General features: G+C 37.5%; 1 protein-coding gene across 2 annotated transcripts in view; it reads right to left on the bottom strand.

The window, feature by feature from the left end:
- LOC124640609 overlaps positions 1–14,328 on the bottom strand; it is a 33,469-nt gene that overhangs the window by 4,298 nt on the left and 14,843 nt on the right. For both annotated transcript variants that reach the window (XM_047178448.1, XM_047178449.1), the window contains exon 2: positions 1,894–1,975. In XM_047178448.1, the coding sequence (XP_047034404.1) occupies positions 1,894–1,975 (82 nt within the window). The remainder of the gene's footprint in view (positions 1–1,893; positions 1,976–14,328) is intronic.

The raw sequence follows: 14,328 nt of genomic DNA, 5'->3' as shown, positions 1-14,328 counted from the left end.
TTCAATCTGATAAGCACTCTCTGTTGACTTATAAAAATTGAAGATGTAAAACACCTAATGTGGAAACCCAGGAGCCCAGCTAGACTATAGCTTATAAAGATATGACGTTTTAGCAAAAGTGGTTCAATCTGATAAGCACTCTCTATTGACGTGTAAACATCGAAGATCTGGAACACCTGATGTGGAACTTCAAGAGCAATACTACACTTGAAATGTATAGAAATGAATGTTATGAAATAGGTATAGTGAATCAAAATAAGTAATTAGTCCGTCTTTTAGATAACCCTAAAATAATGGACACGCATTTTTCTTTTCTCTCTCTCACAAACAAATAATAACGAAGATACAACAACGCTTGAATTTCGTGTTAAGTCACTGCTTAGTACAAATTTTACATACCTAGACGTGGCGTCACGAGCCTCCACTCTCTAACTTTGTTGCGTTTTATCTTCATTATTATTTTGTATATCTCTTCCAGACCTCGGGACTACAGAGTTCCAAATTTTTGGGAGGCATACGTGGGGTCGAAGCCAACACGCTGAAGCCCTTTTGAGACAACTTTAATGAAATGGTGACACAAAACCGACGATTATCCCTTTATACACTATAGAAATGAACCCAAGGACAATCCCCGGTGGACGTCGTTAAAAAAAAGACAATCCCCGGTTCTGTGCTAAACTATTGCTAACTATGGAGGAAAACTACTTGGGCTATTTTGATGGGATGTTAGTGGATGACAATGTATTAGGTACATGTAAAAACGGCAGGTGGAGACTCGCCACCTCACTTACTGTAACCAGTCACTGAATAGCAACAAGAGGGCAATAGGGACATGAGCGGCTGAAGGGTGAGGATACCTCGGCGGACTTTAAACGCGGATTACGCGCTCCCTGTGCTTACCATGAGGCACCTACCCTCCGAGCAGGGCCACTAATCCTGCTCTAGCGACTCCACTCTGGACGGCCAAGCCAAGCCAGAGGCGTGAGACCTACCCCCGTCATGGTTCACTCCGACCGGCCGGAGATGGGGGACAGTATACTCTCCCTGGAGAACTCAGTATATATAGCCCCGCGGGGTCGCTACTCCCCGTCATCAGCCTCAGATGTCTTGCGGTGCCTATATCTCATTATTATTGTCGTTATTATCTCAAGAGCCTTTGTCCCAATTATGTTAGGGTCGACTTCCAGTCACGATGCAACTGAGTACCAGTGTTTTACAAGGAGCGACTGCCTATCTGACCTCCACAACCCGGTTACCCCTTGGTAAGACTTACTGGCTTCTGACTACCCATAACGACTGCCAAGAATGTTCAATGACAGTCGGAACCTACAGTTTAACATCCCCTCCAAATAACGGTCATTGGTATCCAAAATATACGTAGAAAGTACATACGAACTTAGAAAAGTTGCATTGGCAGGCACTTGCCAGACCTGGAATCAAAGACGCACGCTCATACTTGAGAGATTGGTTCTCTACCCACTAAACCACCACGAATTCCACTAAGTCACCACGACTTTGTCATCTATTTAATGTTTTTTTACGAAATAATACCTACGTGTAATATTTTTGCCACACACAACTTAAATGCGGTCTAATTAGAATCACTACTTTTATCCCTATGGTCACGTCTATTGCGACTATTCAGATCTTTGATTTTGCTGACCCCATAGTCGCTGGCATAAGGGACAGGATCCGCGTACGAAGTCGCGGGCAAAAGCTAGTTTATACTAAAATCTATCTATTTATCTACTACGGATCTATCTATTTATCTACGTTGTTGGAATTTATTGCCGTTCCCTTCACTCTCGCTTTAACATGGACTTAGTCCTATTGTTATGATTATAGGCACTCTGGTAAGAGTTGAATGTGAGCGGATATCTAGTAGTTATTTACCTTTGTTGCGCTTGCGGCGCGGGCGGGTGCGCGGGCGGCGGCGTAGGACACACGTCGCCGCACGCCACGCGCCGCATCACTTCTGAAACAACCAACACAACAGCTTACTAATCTTATCTACGTTAGATAGAAATGGGAAAGGGAAACCATACAACATTTGGGTCGAAATTGGGGACGCAGGGAATATTATCAGTACCTCAAACGCTATTTTGTCATATTACACGTTACCTATAAATTGAAATTTCATCAATATCCGACTTCAATATATTTAAGGATCGAGCGGCATATGGTGTCCTTTGTTGCACATTAACATAAGTCCTTAATTGAGCAACTATAGCGAAGTTTAAATTGTTTCTAGGCATGAATAGGTAATGGATTTTATTACAATTTAATGACACAGGTACTAAGTGCTATTCATAGTTAGTTGCACTGTAATGGTTGTCTGAATGCTACTGCCCACATCGGCCGACAGCGACCGCGTGAGTACGACACACAGGTTTATCTCGCACCGCAATTCAATAATGCACTATGTTGGAACGCATTATTTCTTAAACAGACAGTGCTCTTATTCAAGTTAGAGCAAAACTCCAACTTGAAAGTACCCCTTATAATTTCTTAATAATGACAATTATTGTGTCTTGTTACATCTAGTCATCTACTTTAAACATTGTTACATCTAGTCATCTACTTTAAACATTGTTACATCTAGTCATCTACTTTAAACCGCACCTACATAACTTTAACAGGGTTACATAAGTTTTCTTATCTGAATCTATAGCGCCTAATGACTGATATAATGGCTCACTAACCTTTAATAAACCTATCACACAAAACTATCTATTTACAATGTTACATTGCAGAAACAACAAACTTCTTCAATATAATCATCATGAATAATTTCATGAAGCATCTACAGTTAATGTAAACACACGTTTAATGTGTTTAGCTTGTAAAGCCGACGTCAGGTAAAGCGAGAGGTGTGCTGTCTACTCGTAAATCATTGCTGTTTACTACGCATGCGTACCAGATCATCGTCATCACATTGTAGATTACACCCTAATGCAATATATCGAGTATTGAACCGGCTGACCTCTTCTTTAGCCGGAAAATGCAGTTATTTCATAAGATTATCGCAGATCTAAATAAGCTATTCACTTAAGCACTATAAAATAAATAGGTATCAACATAACAGTCAACTCCCTCAGATAAATGTTATCTAGTGAAAATGCATCAGATAGGTAATTAATATTTTTACCCGTAGCTAGTGAAGTTATAATTAAATGTCTCTCTGTTGGTATGATACCTCGCAGTAGGAGCTTCCAAAGAATGTGTGAAACTCGGCGAAATATTACCGGTTTTGCGCGAAGCGTGTAGTTAGTCCGTAGGAATTAGGGCATTTAAACTATCGCAGCCGTGGTTATCATAGCCTCAGGCTGAAAATACAGTATGTTTGTGTGTCAGTGGGTACGGCGGCTCGGCAGAAAGGCGTGAAACCCGACGCGGCTCGAGTGCGGCCCGAAATACTCGCGCCGGGAATGGCCGCGCCGCTGTGCGCACGCGCCGGTTTCGCAACAAGCTTTCAGCTGATGCCACCGAGTAATCGCAACAACACGCACTTGTTCTCCAATGTGGACGTTTTCTTTTATTTCAGAAATAGATGTTAGACTACATCTGTCATATTGTGACAGGCTTGAGTAATCTCGACGCTCTGGCCGTAATGAATGCGGGTCAGTTTTAAATATTATGAGGTAGATTAACAATACGAAACTTTGGGAAAATAGGATTTTCAAATTATTGACAGATATAAACTTGCATTCAAAAAAGATCTCTTACAAAGCATTGTGTTTTTGTGTTCCAAATGTCCAGAAAAAAATATTTTTTCCACAAAATCCATGGCCGTTGTGAATCACGCGCACCGCATTTAAACGTGATGACACTCACAGTATGACAGAATTCAGGAACACTTCAGGTTTACGCTTACGTAACAGCGAGACTGCACTGCATAGTAAATACGTATACCTCATAATAACGGAGCCAATAAAAACAGAACAAATCTCGTTGATTCGAGCGGTGTTCAACAAGAATGTAATGTTGTCATCGATGCGACCCGCGGTATGCGTGGGAGGAGAATTAGCAACATATTTAACATTCTTGGAAAAGGCGGAGGACACCCAATTGATGTGCGTTTTCGGTAGCATGACGCGAAAACTAAGCACATATGGTTAAGGACTCACATTGGATTATTGTTTCAGTTAATTAACTTAGAATATTATCTGTGGTAAAGGCCTTTGTCCAATTCAAAGAGCTCTCAATCCAATCCAAACTCATGCTGAAATGACGCCGGTGTCTTATGTATAGTGTAGGTAGGTACCTAAAGGTTACTGCGTCCACTCTATGGATTTCTTCTGATTAGTTACCTAACATAAGCAAGACCACTTTCTTAAGTAAGTATATTAGACTGCCCGCATAATAGACATATGGACTAGGGCATGCAATTTCGGTAAAACAAAAATTACCGGTAAAAATTCGGTAATAAAAATATTTTTACCGGTAAACCGGTAAAACGGTAATTTTTGTAATTTTTTTAAAATGTGATATTATAACAATAAGATTGGGTAGTCTTAAAGCAAAAACTAAATAAATATGCAAAGTATAAGGTGGTAAACGTTTTTTTGTGTCGTGGGCCGTAACAAAAAACATGTCAGTACCATCCGTACGCGATGTCGCCGACAAAATGCAAGAGAAACGGCTGCGATGGTACGGACATTAAAAAGGAGTGACACCTGAGGACACCGGCAGTGTGAATGTGATACTCAATCTCAATATACCCGGTCAAAGGCGCAAAGGCAGGCCGAAACCGTGGTGGTTGAGTGTCGTAATGAATGACATGAAAATCTGCGAACTCGAAGAGGAAGATGTCTATTCAGGAGGATAGAGCGAAGTGGAAGAAGGAAGATACGGAAAGCCGACCCCGTCACAAGACGGGATAAACGCTAAGAATTACCGTAAAAAATATATTTTTCATTGAAGGGAAAGCCCTTTTTTATGGTAAATCATCAAATGACAGACTCTTTCTGTCTAAAACCCATGTTTTTTAGTAGGCGTTTTATGGACCAGGGTAGCAGTAACTCTTTCGAACAATCCCGCGGCCCCGGCAGGCCTTGGCCCTGCTGGGCCCCATTGGGTTTGCTGACATCTCCCTGAGGAGCCCGTGGAACAACGCGCGCCGCTGACACGGGTCTGTTGTCTATGCAGACGGTGGAACGATGAGCCACTCGAACTCACCGCCCACAGACCGACGGCGACGCCTACGGTGGCCGGGAGTCGTCTCTCGACCCTTGGCGCCCGTGGTGTCTTCCTGGTCCACTACAGCGGCTGGGATGAGAGGTGCTACTCGCAGTCGCTCCGCCGTCTCCTTCTCGAGCATGACTGCTTCGCAGAAGGGGCGACGGCTTCCCATTCCGTCTAGCTCCGGACCATGGCTTGAACCAGGGAAGGACGCGAAAGGTCGCCGCTGCATATTGCCTCGACGACAACACGGCGGTACCCTTCCCAGGCAGTGCACACCTGGACTATGTGCTCCACCGTGTCCTCAGAGCAGTCCGCATGGTGGTGAAGTAAAAGCCCTTGCTCAGTAAGGTCATAGAGTAGGTAAAATAAGCATTAGCTACATTTGTACCTAGTATGAGCTGACAGCTATGAGGAAAAACAGAATTACTGAATGAATACAATTTGTTTAGATTTTATAAATTAAGATGAGAAAGAAGATTTGTATCTAACCTAGAGATAGTTAAGGACACACAAGTTTACTTTTCTAAAAAACAGCAACTATAACACTCTTACAATACGTAATGTATGCAACATTACATTATATTCAGGCTACATAACAAAGATTTGACGTTAAATGAACAATTGCTATATTTTATCAGAAAAACGTAAAAACCGGTAAATTACCGGTTTCATATTATTTTTACCGGTAATTTAAAACCCGCAAAAATGGGCGATTTACCGGTAAAAACGAAACCGGTTAACCGGTATTGCATGCCCTAATATGGACTTGTCAAACAAATATTTTAATTTGGTCTATGATATTGAGTGAACATTCTGTGCATGTTTACACAGCGATCCCGAGTGAGCGCGCGTTGGCGTCGTTCTCACAATAATTTACACTGCGTGACGGATAATGACGGCTCAACACTTTCGCTGTTAACTCGCCGCGTTCGTGCACATGCTGTTCTGTGAAGCGAATCCATTCAGCTAATCAGCAAACGCATTACCAAACAGATTTAATATACTGAATATGTGTATCTACCGAGAAGGTACTTACCTAATACCTATTTACTGTACATTGAGTAGCAAAATCTCTATCTCTGTAAGAATCGCAGCTCACAACAGTGCATCGCGTAGCTGTGCCGCGGTGGCAGTCTGCCAGTCAAACATAAGGAAGAAATCTTGCATAAAAATTGGCGAGAGTTTAGTACAAATTGCTATAAATAACGAACGTTACGATACACAACGCGAAGATGCGAGTAAGGTTTATGAGATACGAATCACAACAATACGGAGTGAGTCATAAGAACTGCCGACTGTTGTAAACTGCTGATACCGAACCCTTCACTTTTAAGGCAGACGCTACATTTAGCAAGATTATTGTGATTGCCATAATATATATTTGTTTATTGTTATTGGCTTCCTTTTCAGCGGCTCCGAGAATGATTTGTTTTGTCTTCGACTTAATTGGGGACGTTAATCATGAAGAACCGATCCAAGAGAGACGACTTTGAAATTCTTAGTCCCAAATAGAGTATTTACAACATTATCCAACATCCTATTAAACGTCATAAGGTAACATTACAAAACTCTGCTTCCTGCTTTCTTATGGACAGTAGGTAGAGACAGTTAGTCGTTCGCATTAGTATCTATCCTGTAAGTATCCCTGTTCAATCTGCGACCCCGCATGCGGAAGCCGTAAAGGCGTTGAAGATCGTGTTAGGTCAGCCTTTACTATCCAAATAAGTAATGAAGTCATTCACTCCTTCTCTTCTTAAGAAAGAATATCGCTTTTTGCCTTTAATTTTTACAAACCCTTGATGAATTTAACTCCGGTACCTAAGAAACTTCTGATTCATTCCCAAAATGGTAGGTAAGTCATTGTTTGCAAATTGTGATTTTTCATCAAATTACGCCAGATCGCAGTCCTTATAAGGAAAATATAGAAACAAAGAACAATAAAAGCTGAAAAACCCGCTAGGCTAAGGAAGGAGGAAAATCATGATTTCAATAAAATCATGACCTTACTCATTAGGTACCTACTCTTTACTTAAATAAATGACTGGTAATCCCACGTTAGATTGGCGATATCTCAAAAGACTTGACCATGAATAGAGTCTAGTTTAAAATACAGGAGTCAGTACGAAAGCCACAATGAATGAAACAAATATAGAAGTGATGAGAACGGAAATATGGAGGAGAATATTAACAAGGCACTAATATAATAATTACTCATAGCCAATGAGTTTCCTCAACAGCTCAGTCATCGCGAAAACGACAGCAGGCCACAAGAGTTTGATAGATAGCCGAAATAGTCACCTACAGTCCTACACGTTGCGGTTCTTATTAACCGCAAACACCGCAGAATCGGACAAATAAAATGTTTTTATAAGTAATTTCCAAGTACCTACTTAAAAAAACTTAATTTACCTACAATAATCCTTCCTTTTATGAAAATTTTAAGTTTCGCGAGGATAACCTTTAATCAAGCGTTGCGTTGCTAATCTGATAATATCTTATTATTATTATTATTCTTATTATCTTATTATTATTATTCTTAGAAACTATTCGCCAAGTAAACATAAGCTCCGTAAAAAAAATTCATTAAAAATAGTAAAACCCTGTAAAACAAGTAGTAAATCACATAAATAAGATCGAAAATGTTCAAATATACAGTGACAGTGTTTGCAGACAAAAGTGGCATGTGAAAGTTACTTTTTTTATCGAAAGCATCATACAGTGAAGTGATTCAGTTCTAAACAAACTTTTAACACAAATAAAAACAAAATCCAGCAATATTCGATAAAATTAAAGTGAAACTGAATATAATTGAAGCCAGTGAACAAATAACTGTAAGTAAATAGACATTTATAAGTGATACACAAAAAAAAATACGCTTTCTGCAAGTTAATTCAAATTCGAATTATCAAACGACGCTTCAAAACTTCAACGATCTTTACGGCTACAACCTCTACCGATAATTCGCACACATTGTTAATGTCTGAGCGGCGCGTTGAAGGAGGCGCTCAGTCGATGATTGTGGCTGCTGGTTCGAATCTGCCTAACGCATGCAACTTTTGCTTACTTTTTTTTTTGGCTTTTTATGATTGCATGTATTTTTTAAGACAAGTTTTCTTCAAACATTTTGAGTAATAAAAATGTGCTGATTTCCTGAGCATTTTTTTATGGAACTACGAGACACGGGCGAACATAAATAATTGAACAAGTTGAAACTTTGGGTACATATTTTTACGCCAGTAACGGGGAGCGTAGTACGAACAACAGGGATACCACATTAAAAATTATACTTGATTTGGTAAAATTAATTGAATTTATCGAAGTCGAATTATAACAAAGTGGAAAAAAGTAAATTAAATAAAACATTAAAATGGATCGCAGTTATGAAAACATCACGATCAGAAGAGGAAACACGGCTCTAAATGCTTCACTTGACAGTATTGATGACAACTCATTCATTTCAACGGAATCTAACATTCTACAGAGAAGTCTTCCTGATCTATCAACGGCGCCGTGGAATTATCCAGAAATAAAATTACTTAAGGATAATATCAAAGAATTGAAAGAGAAACTTGAAAATGCCGAGAAACAAATAGAGAGTCTAAAAATAGAAAAGAATTGTCTGAGAAAAATAGTAGAAGAACAAGGAAATAAAATTAATGACTTGATGACTAAAAACACCTTTAATGTAAGGAAGGAGAATTTTGAACATAAAACAAATGAACATTTTACTGAAAATGTAGTACAAAACACGGTGGATATGCAAAAAAACCCTAATGAAATAAATTGTGTCAAAACTGTGGTAGACCGCGATCGCTCTGAGATTACTAATGATAAAGCAATAAATGCTGAGAAGAAAAATAACAGCTCAGATAAACGAAATAGTATAAAGATAGCTAATAGAACAGAACAAACGAGATGTCAAGAAAATAAAATACATATACTTGGAACCCAGCAGATTGTAAACATGGCAACTCGATTGAATGACATGAGAACTAATTCTAAGTTCGAGAAGTATATGGTATCTGGGATAACAAAGAGCAATGCGACAGCAACCCAGCTGATAGGTAATAATTACGATCTCAGATGTAGACAAACGGACAAAATTATTATTTGTATAGGTGAGAATGACAATAACCCTCTTATGATTTCCAGTGAACTGTGTAATTTTATAAAAGTAAACAACAAATGTCCTATTATAGTATTAAGTATTGTGTCTAATAAACATCTTAATGAGAACATGTTAAATAAGTATCTAGAGTTAATTTGTAAAAACCATCAGAATTGTTATTTTTTAGAATCTGATAGCAACACATGTCATAAACTAAACTTGCTAATTGATTCAATTGATTATAATAATAAGTATTTACTCTTTAACCAAGGTATGGCTCAGGCAAGATGCACCAAGTGGTTATGTGATTCGAACAAAGAAATATCAGTTAATCATTATAAAAATTCATTAAGAACATATAATTCAGTTAAAATTAAACAAAACAATAGTGTAAAAAGAAACAGGATAAATTTTTTTCGTTACTGATAATGTTAAAAATAATAACCTAGATCCTTTTAAAAACGTCGATAAAAGTATAACAGATTATGATATTGATAACATAAAAAATAATGCAGTGGATAAAAATAAGGAACCCAATAAAACACACTCGGATGATTTTAGTAATATAAATGATAGACAGAAAAAACAAAATGATAGTGCTCTAAACATTCTTCACCAGAATATAGCGGGGTTTAGAAGTAAGAAAGAACATCTGGAAATAACAATTGACTCATTTAAAGACAAAAATAAAAACATAAATATTTTATGTCTAACAGAGACTTTTATTAAAGCTGGCGATGAGAGCAATGTTAACTTAAGGGGATACAAATTAGCTGATTGGTTCTCTAGGAAAAATAAAAAGAGAGGAGGTGTTTGTGTATTTTGCCAGAACTTTGTTGAATATAAAGTGATAGAAAAAGTAAAACAATTCGCTAAGGAACAAGTTTTTGAGTGTTGTGGCATTGAACTGCCACAATACGACATTTTAATAATTGTCCTGTACCGGACGCCAAACTCAAACCCGTTTACTTTTCTAAAAACATTAGAAACGATGTTGTGCAAACTTCGTAATAAATTTAACAAAAAAATAGTATTACTAGGTGACTTAAATATTAATATACTATGTAATAGGAAGGATGGGAAACACGACAGCGTATCTGAATTGAATAGAATAGCATTAAATTTTGGTCTACAGTTACACATACAACAACCTACTAGGAGACACGCATGTCTGGATCAAATTATTAGCAATATAAAAGAATCGTCTTGTGAAGTCATTCCATTAGGACTATCAGATCATGAAACGGCCCAGTTAATGTCAGTGCCGATTGAGACAAAAATCACACCAGATCGATTCCGAAAAATTACGAAACTAGACTTTAACTCCGAAAATAAACAAAAATTCTATTATTATCTATCTAATTTAAATTGGTCTGAAGTATATAATGAACGAGATGTGAATACAGCGTTTGATAACTTTCATAAAAATCTTATGTTATTTTACCACCTTTGCTTTCCTAAAATTACAATAAAAATAGATGTAACTAAAAATAACATGAAATGGATCAGCAAAGGGATAAAGAAATCGGCTAGAACTAAAAGACTCCTTCGCATCCAATACTATCGTATGCCTAATAAAGAAAATAGATACAAATATACTAAATATAATTATTTGATGAGAAAATGCATACAAAAAGCGCAAAGACTAAGTAATACTAAATATATAGACATGGCTAAAAATAAATGCAAAGCAACGTGGAACTTAATCAGGTATAATACAAATAATGAAAAGACTTATAACACACATATTCAGGAATTAGAAGTAGATGGAACAACTATAAATAAACCTATGGAAATAGCGAACCATTTTAACAACTATTTCATTAAATTAACTAATAAGGAGTTTGATAGTAAAATAAACAATTACAAAATTAATCAAACTGACTCAAGTATATTTTTACGGCCCGCCACTAGTTATGAAATTCTTCGAATAATTAAATCACTCAATGATAGTAACGCAACCGGATATGACCAGATAAACACACAGATCATTAAATTAGTTGCCCCAATAATAACCCCGATACTAACTCATTTGATAAATCAATCGATATCAGCTGGTGTATTTCCAGACGGATTAAAAATATCCGTAATCAAGCCAATATATAAGAAGGGTGATAAAAGGAATGCCTCTAACTATAGACCAGTCGCTTTGATTCCTATTATCTCCAAAGTTTATGAGAAAGTTATGCACTCAAGAATACTACAATTCATAAATAAATTTCAAATACTAAAAAAGGAACAGAATGGCTTCCAAAAAGGTAAATCTACTACCCTTGCCGCATTCTCATTAATCAGCAAAGTTATAAAACATATAGATGACAAAATACCAACCACCGTAGTATTCTTTGATATGTCAAAAGCTTTTGACTTCGTATCACATGACCTACTACTAAAAAAATGTGATAAATATGGCTTACGTGGTAACGCTTACAATTGGATTAAAAGCTATCTCACAAATAGATCACAATTTGTTGAAATAGAAAGTAAGGGCCACGATCTAAATTGGTCTACCTGCCAAAGCACGCAAATTGAAAATAAATTCGGGGTTCCGCAGGGTAGCATTTTGGGACCATTACTTTTTCTTATTTATATAAATGATCTCCCAGATGTAACCGACTATACCTGCACACTTTTTGCTGACGATGTATCGGTAACTATACCTAAATTTGATAATAATTATGAGCATGAAATTAACACTACAATAAATGAAATAGCGAAATGGATGGAAAATAATAATTTAAAACCTAATGTAGACAAAACAAATTACATACAATTTTACAACAAAGATGCAACTGGAACGAGCCTAAACTTAAAATTAAATGAAAAACCACTAAAAAAAACGGACAAAACCACCTTCCTAGGAATAGTGCTCGATGAACGATGTTCGTGGAGCGGTCATGTAGAAAAAGTGTGCGGAAAAATCGACAGATTTGCTTACGCTTTGTGGCGATTAGGTAATGTTTCCACAAAACAGGCGACTATGCAAGCCTACCATGCATATGTCGCATCAGTATTAAGATATGGCATCTTAATATGGGGAAACTCGGTGCATGTTGGCAGAGTTTTTATCTCACAAAAACGATGTATTCGAGCAATTTGTAATGTGGATAATTTGACATCATGCAAACCGCTTTTCAAAAAGCTAAAAATCCTAACACTTGCTTGCATTTATATAGAGGAAGTTTGTAAATTTACTAAATCATATGAAGATATTATGTTTAAGAAACTTGGTGATGAATGCACATTTAACTGTAGATTCCCAAATAAATTAAATTTACCATTTATGAGATCCGAATTGTACCGTAGAAATTGTTACCCAATGTGCATTCGAATATACAATAAGCTACCATCTCGCATTAAAGAACTACCTATGAGTAAATTTAAGAAGTCCCTCAGAAATTGGCTTATTGACAAATGTTTTTATACAGTTAAAGAATACCTAGAGGAGAAATAGAATTATAATAGAAATTTAGCTATTAGATTATAGGAAAACTTAAATATTTGCATGACTAATTTATAAGTCGAATATAGTGAAACCATTTTTTGTCATTATATTTACCATCATAATGTACCTATATTCTAGCAAATAAATAAATTTCATTTCATTTCATTTCATTTCATTTCTAGTAAAATTCCTTATGAGTGATTTTTAATTTGGTCTAATTTTACAATAAGTCGCATTTATTAGTCACTTCTGCAAAAGGTAAGGTTCATTTGTAATTGGTTATTATTTAGTTACAGTAACATCAAATGAATTTCCCAATTGGCCAGTGTAAAGCGTATCGCGCCTTGTCTCCCTGAGTCATCGTCACCTACATTCGGCGCGGGTGTTTACTGCGCGTGTGACGTCACGCGGGCCCTGGCGCGCGGCCAGGCTACGTCACACGCGCTAGTCAACTGTGCCATGTGCGCGCACGCACTTCTTCTTAACAGTTCATTTACTTGTGATTACAGGTTCTTGGCATTGCTGTAACAGGTGGCTCAAAGTTTTTCTTTAAACAATTCCAGGCGAGTGTCGTATGGCGCCACCTGGCTCCTCGTGAATGAGCCCCGGCGCTAGCGTGGTGGACTGCCAACAGTTCATTATCATGTCTGCTGTCCCTTTTCATTTTTTCGATTGACTTGATTTATGTTTTGTTTTGTTTTTGTCGCACTTTCACAGGCTAGCGATGCTCGTACTATCATACCTACTACGTACATTGTACCGCGTATTGGTCGCTGAACTTGGGACCGATGACTTGTGAGACTTGTGATGAGTACACTGAATCATGAAATTCTGAAAAAACATTCTACACACAACAATGTGACAAACAGCTGCTAAGTACAAAACGTTTACAAAGAATCAATTACATCACCAATTACAAGCCTGCAGTACCTACATTTTAAGGACATAAATAAATAACTACAAACTTGGAGTTTTTATATTTTCGCTTTCCAAAATTTGAGTGAAGTCGGTTTAACAACTAGCTATTAATTTGAGATCGGCATAAAGGGAATGCTAATAGCTGCCATGTAGGGCAGGCGGAGCCGCGGGCGTATTCACATATCGGCGCGCGTAGGAGCGCTCCGGACCAACGCGAACTTATTTATGACCGTTTTGGAAACGAATTGCGAACCGTTGACCAAAACAAACGATATGCTCGTGTAGCTTTACATAATATTAACTATCCGACATCCGACAGTTTATGGTCAGCTAACACTATTGGCTATCTTAGCAGTTTAGACGATTAAGCTTTTAGGCGCATTTTATTGGAGATAGGCTATGTTGTCATGCACGGATGTAAATAATGTCTATTGCATATCGGAATATCTACTGCTCGTAGATGTGTGTAGTCGGAAAATGAGAAAATGCCTTTTGAGATTTTTAGGAGTTTAGCTGTTAAGAATGGCATGATCTTAAATGAATTAAATCCACTACAAAAGGATATGTTGATGCATTAAGCATTCGATGATTAAAGAGAAGTTTAGAGGAAGGATCATAAAAAGACCTGAACGGACCACGCCGCACATTTTTGGTGTGTTAATAATGGCTTATG

Source organism: Helicoverpa zea, chromosome 21 (assembly GCF_022581195.2).
Source record: "Helicoverpa zea isolate HzStark_Cry1AcR chromosome 21, ilHelZeax1.1, whole genome shotgun sequence".
NCBI classification, from domain to species: domain Eukaryota; kingdom Metazoa; phylum Arthropoda; class Insecta; order Lepidoptera; family Noctuidae; genus Helicoverpa; species Helicoverpa zea.
Note: the sequence above shows the minus strand (reverse complement) of the source record. Positions and strands in the feature narration are given on the sequence as shown.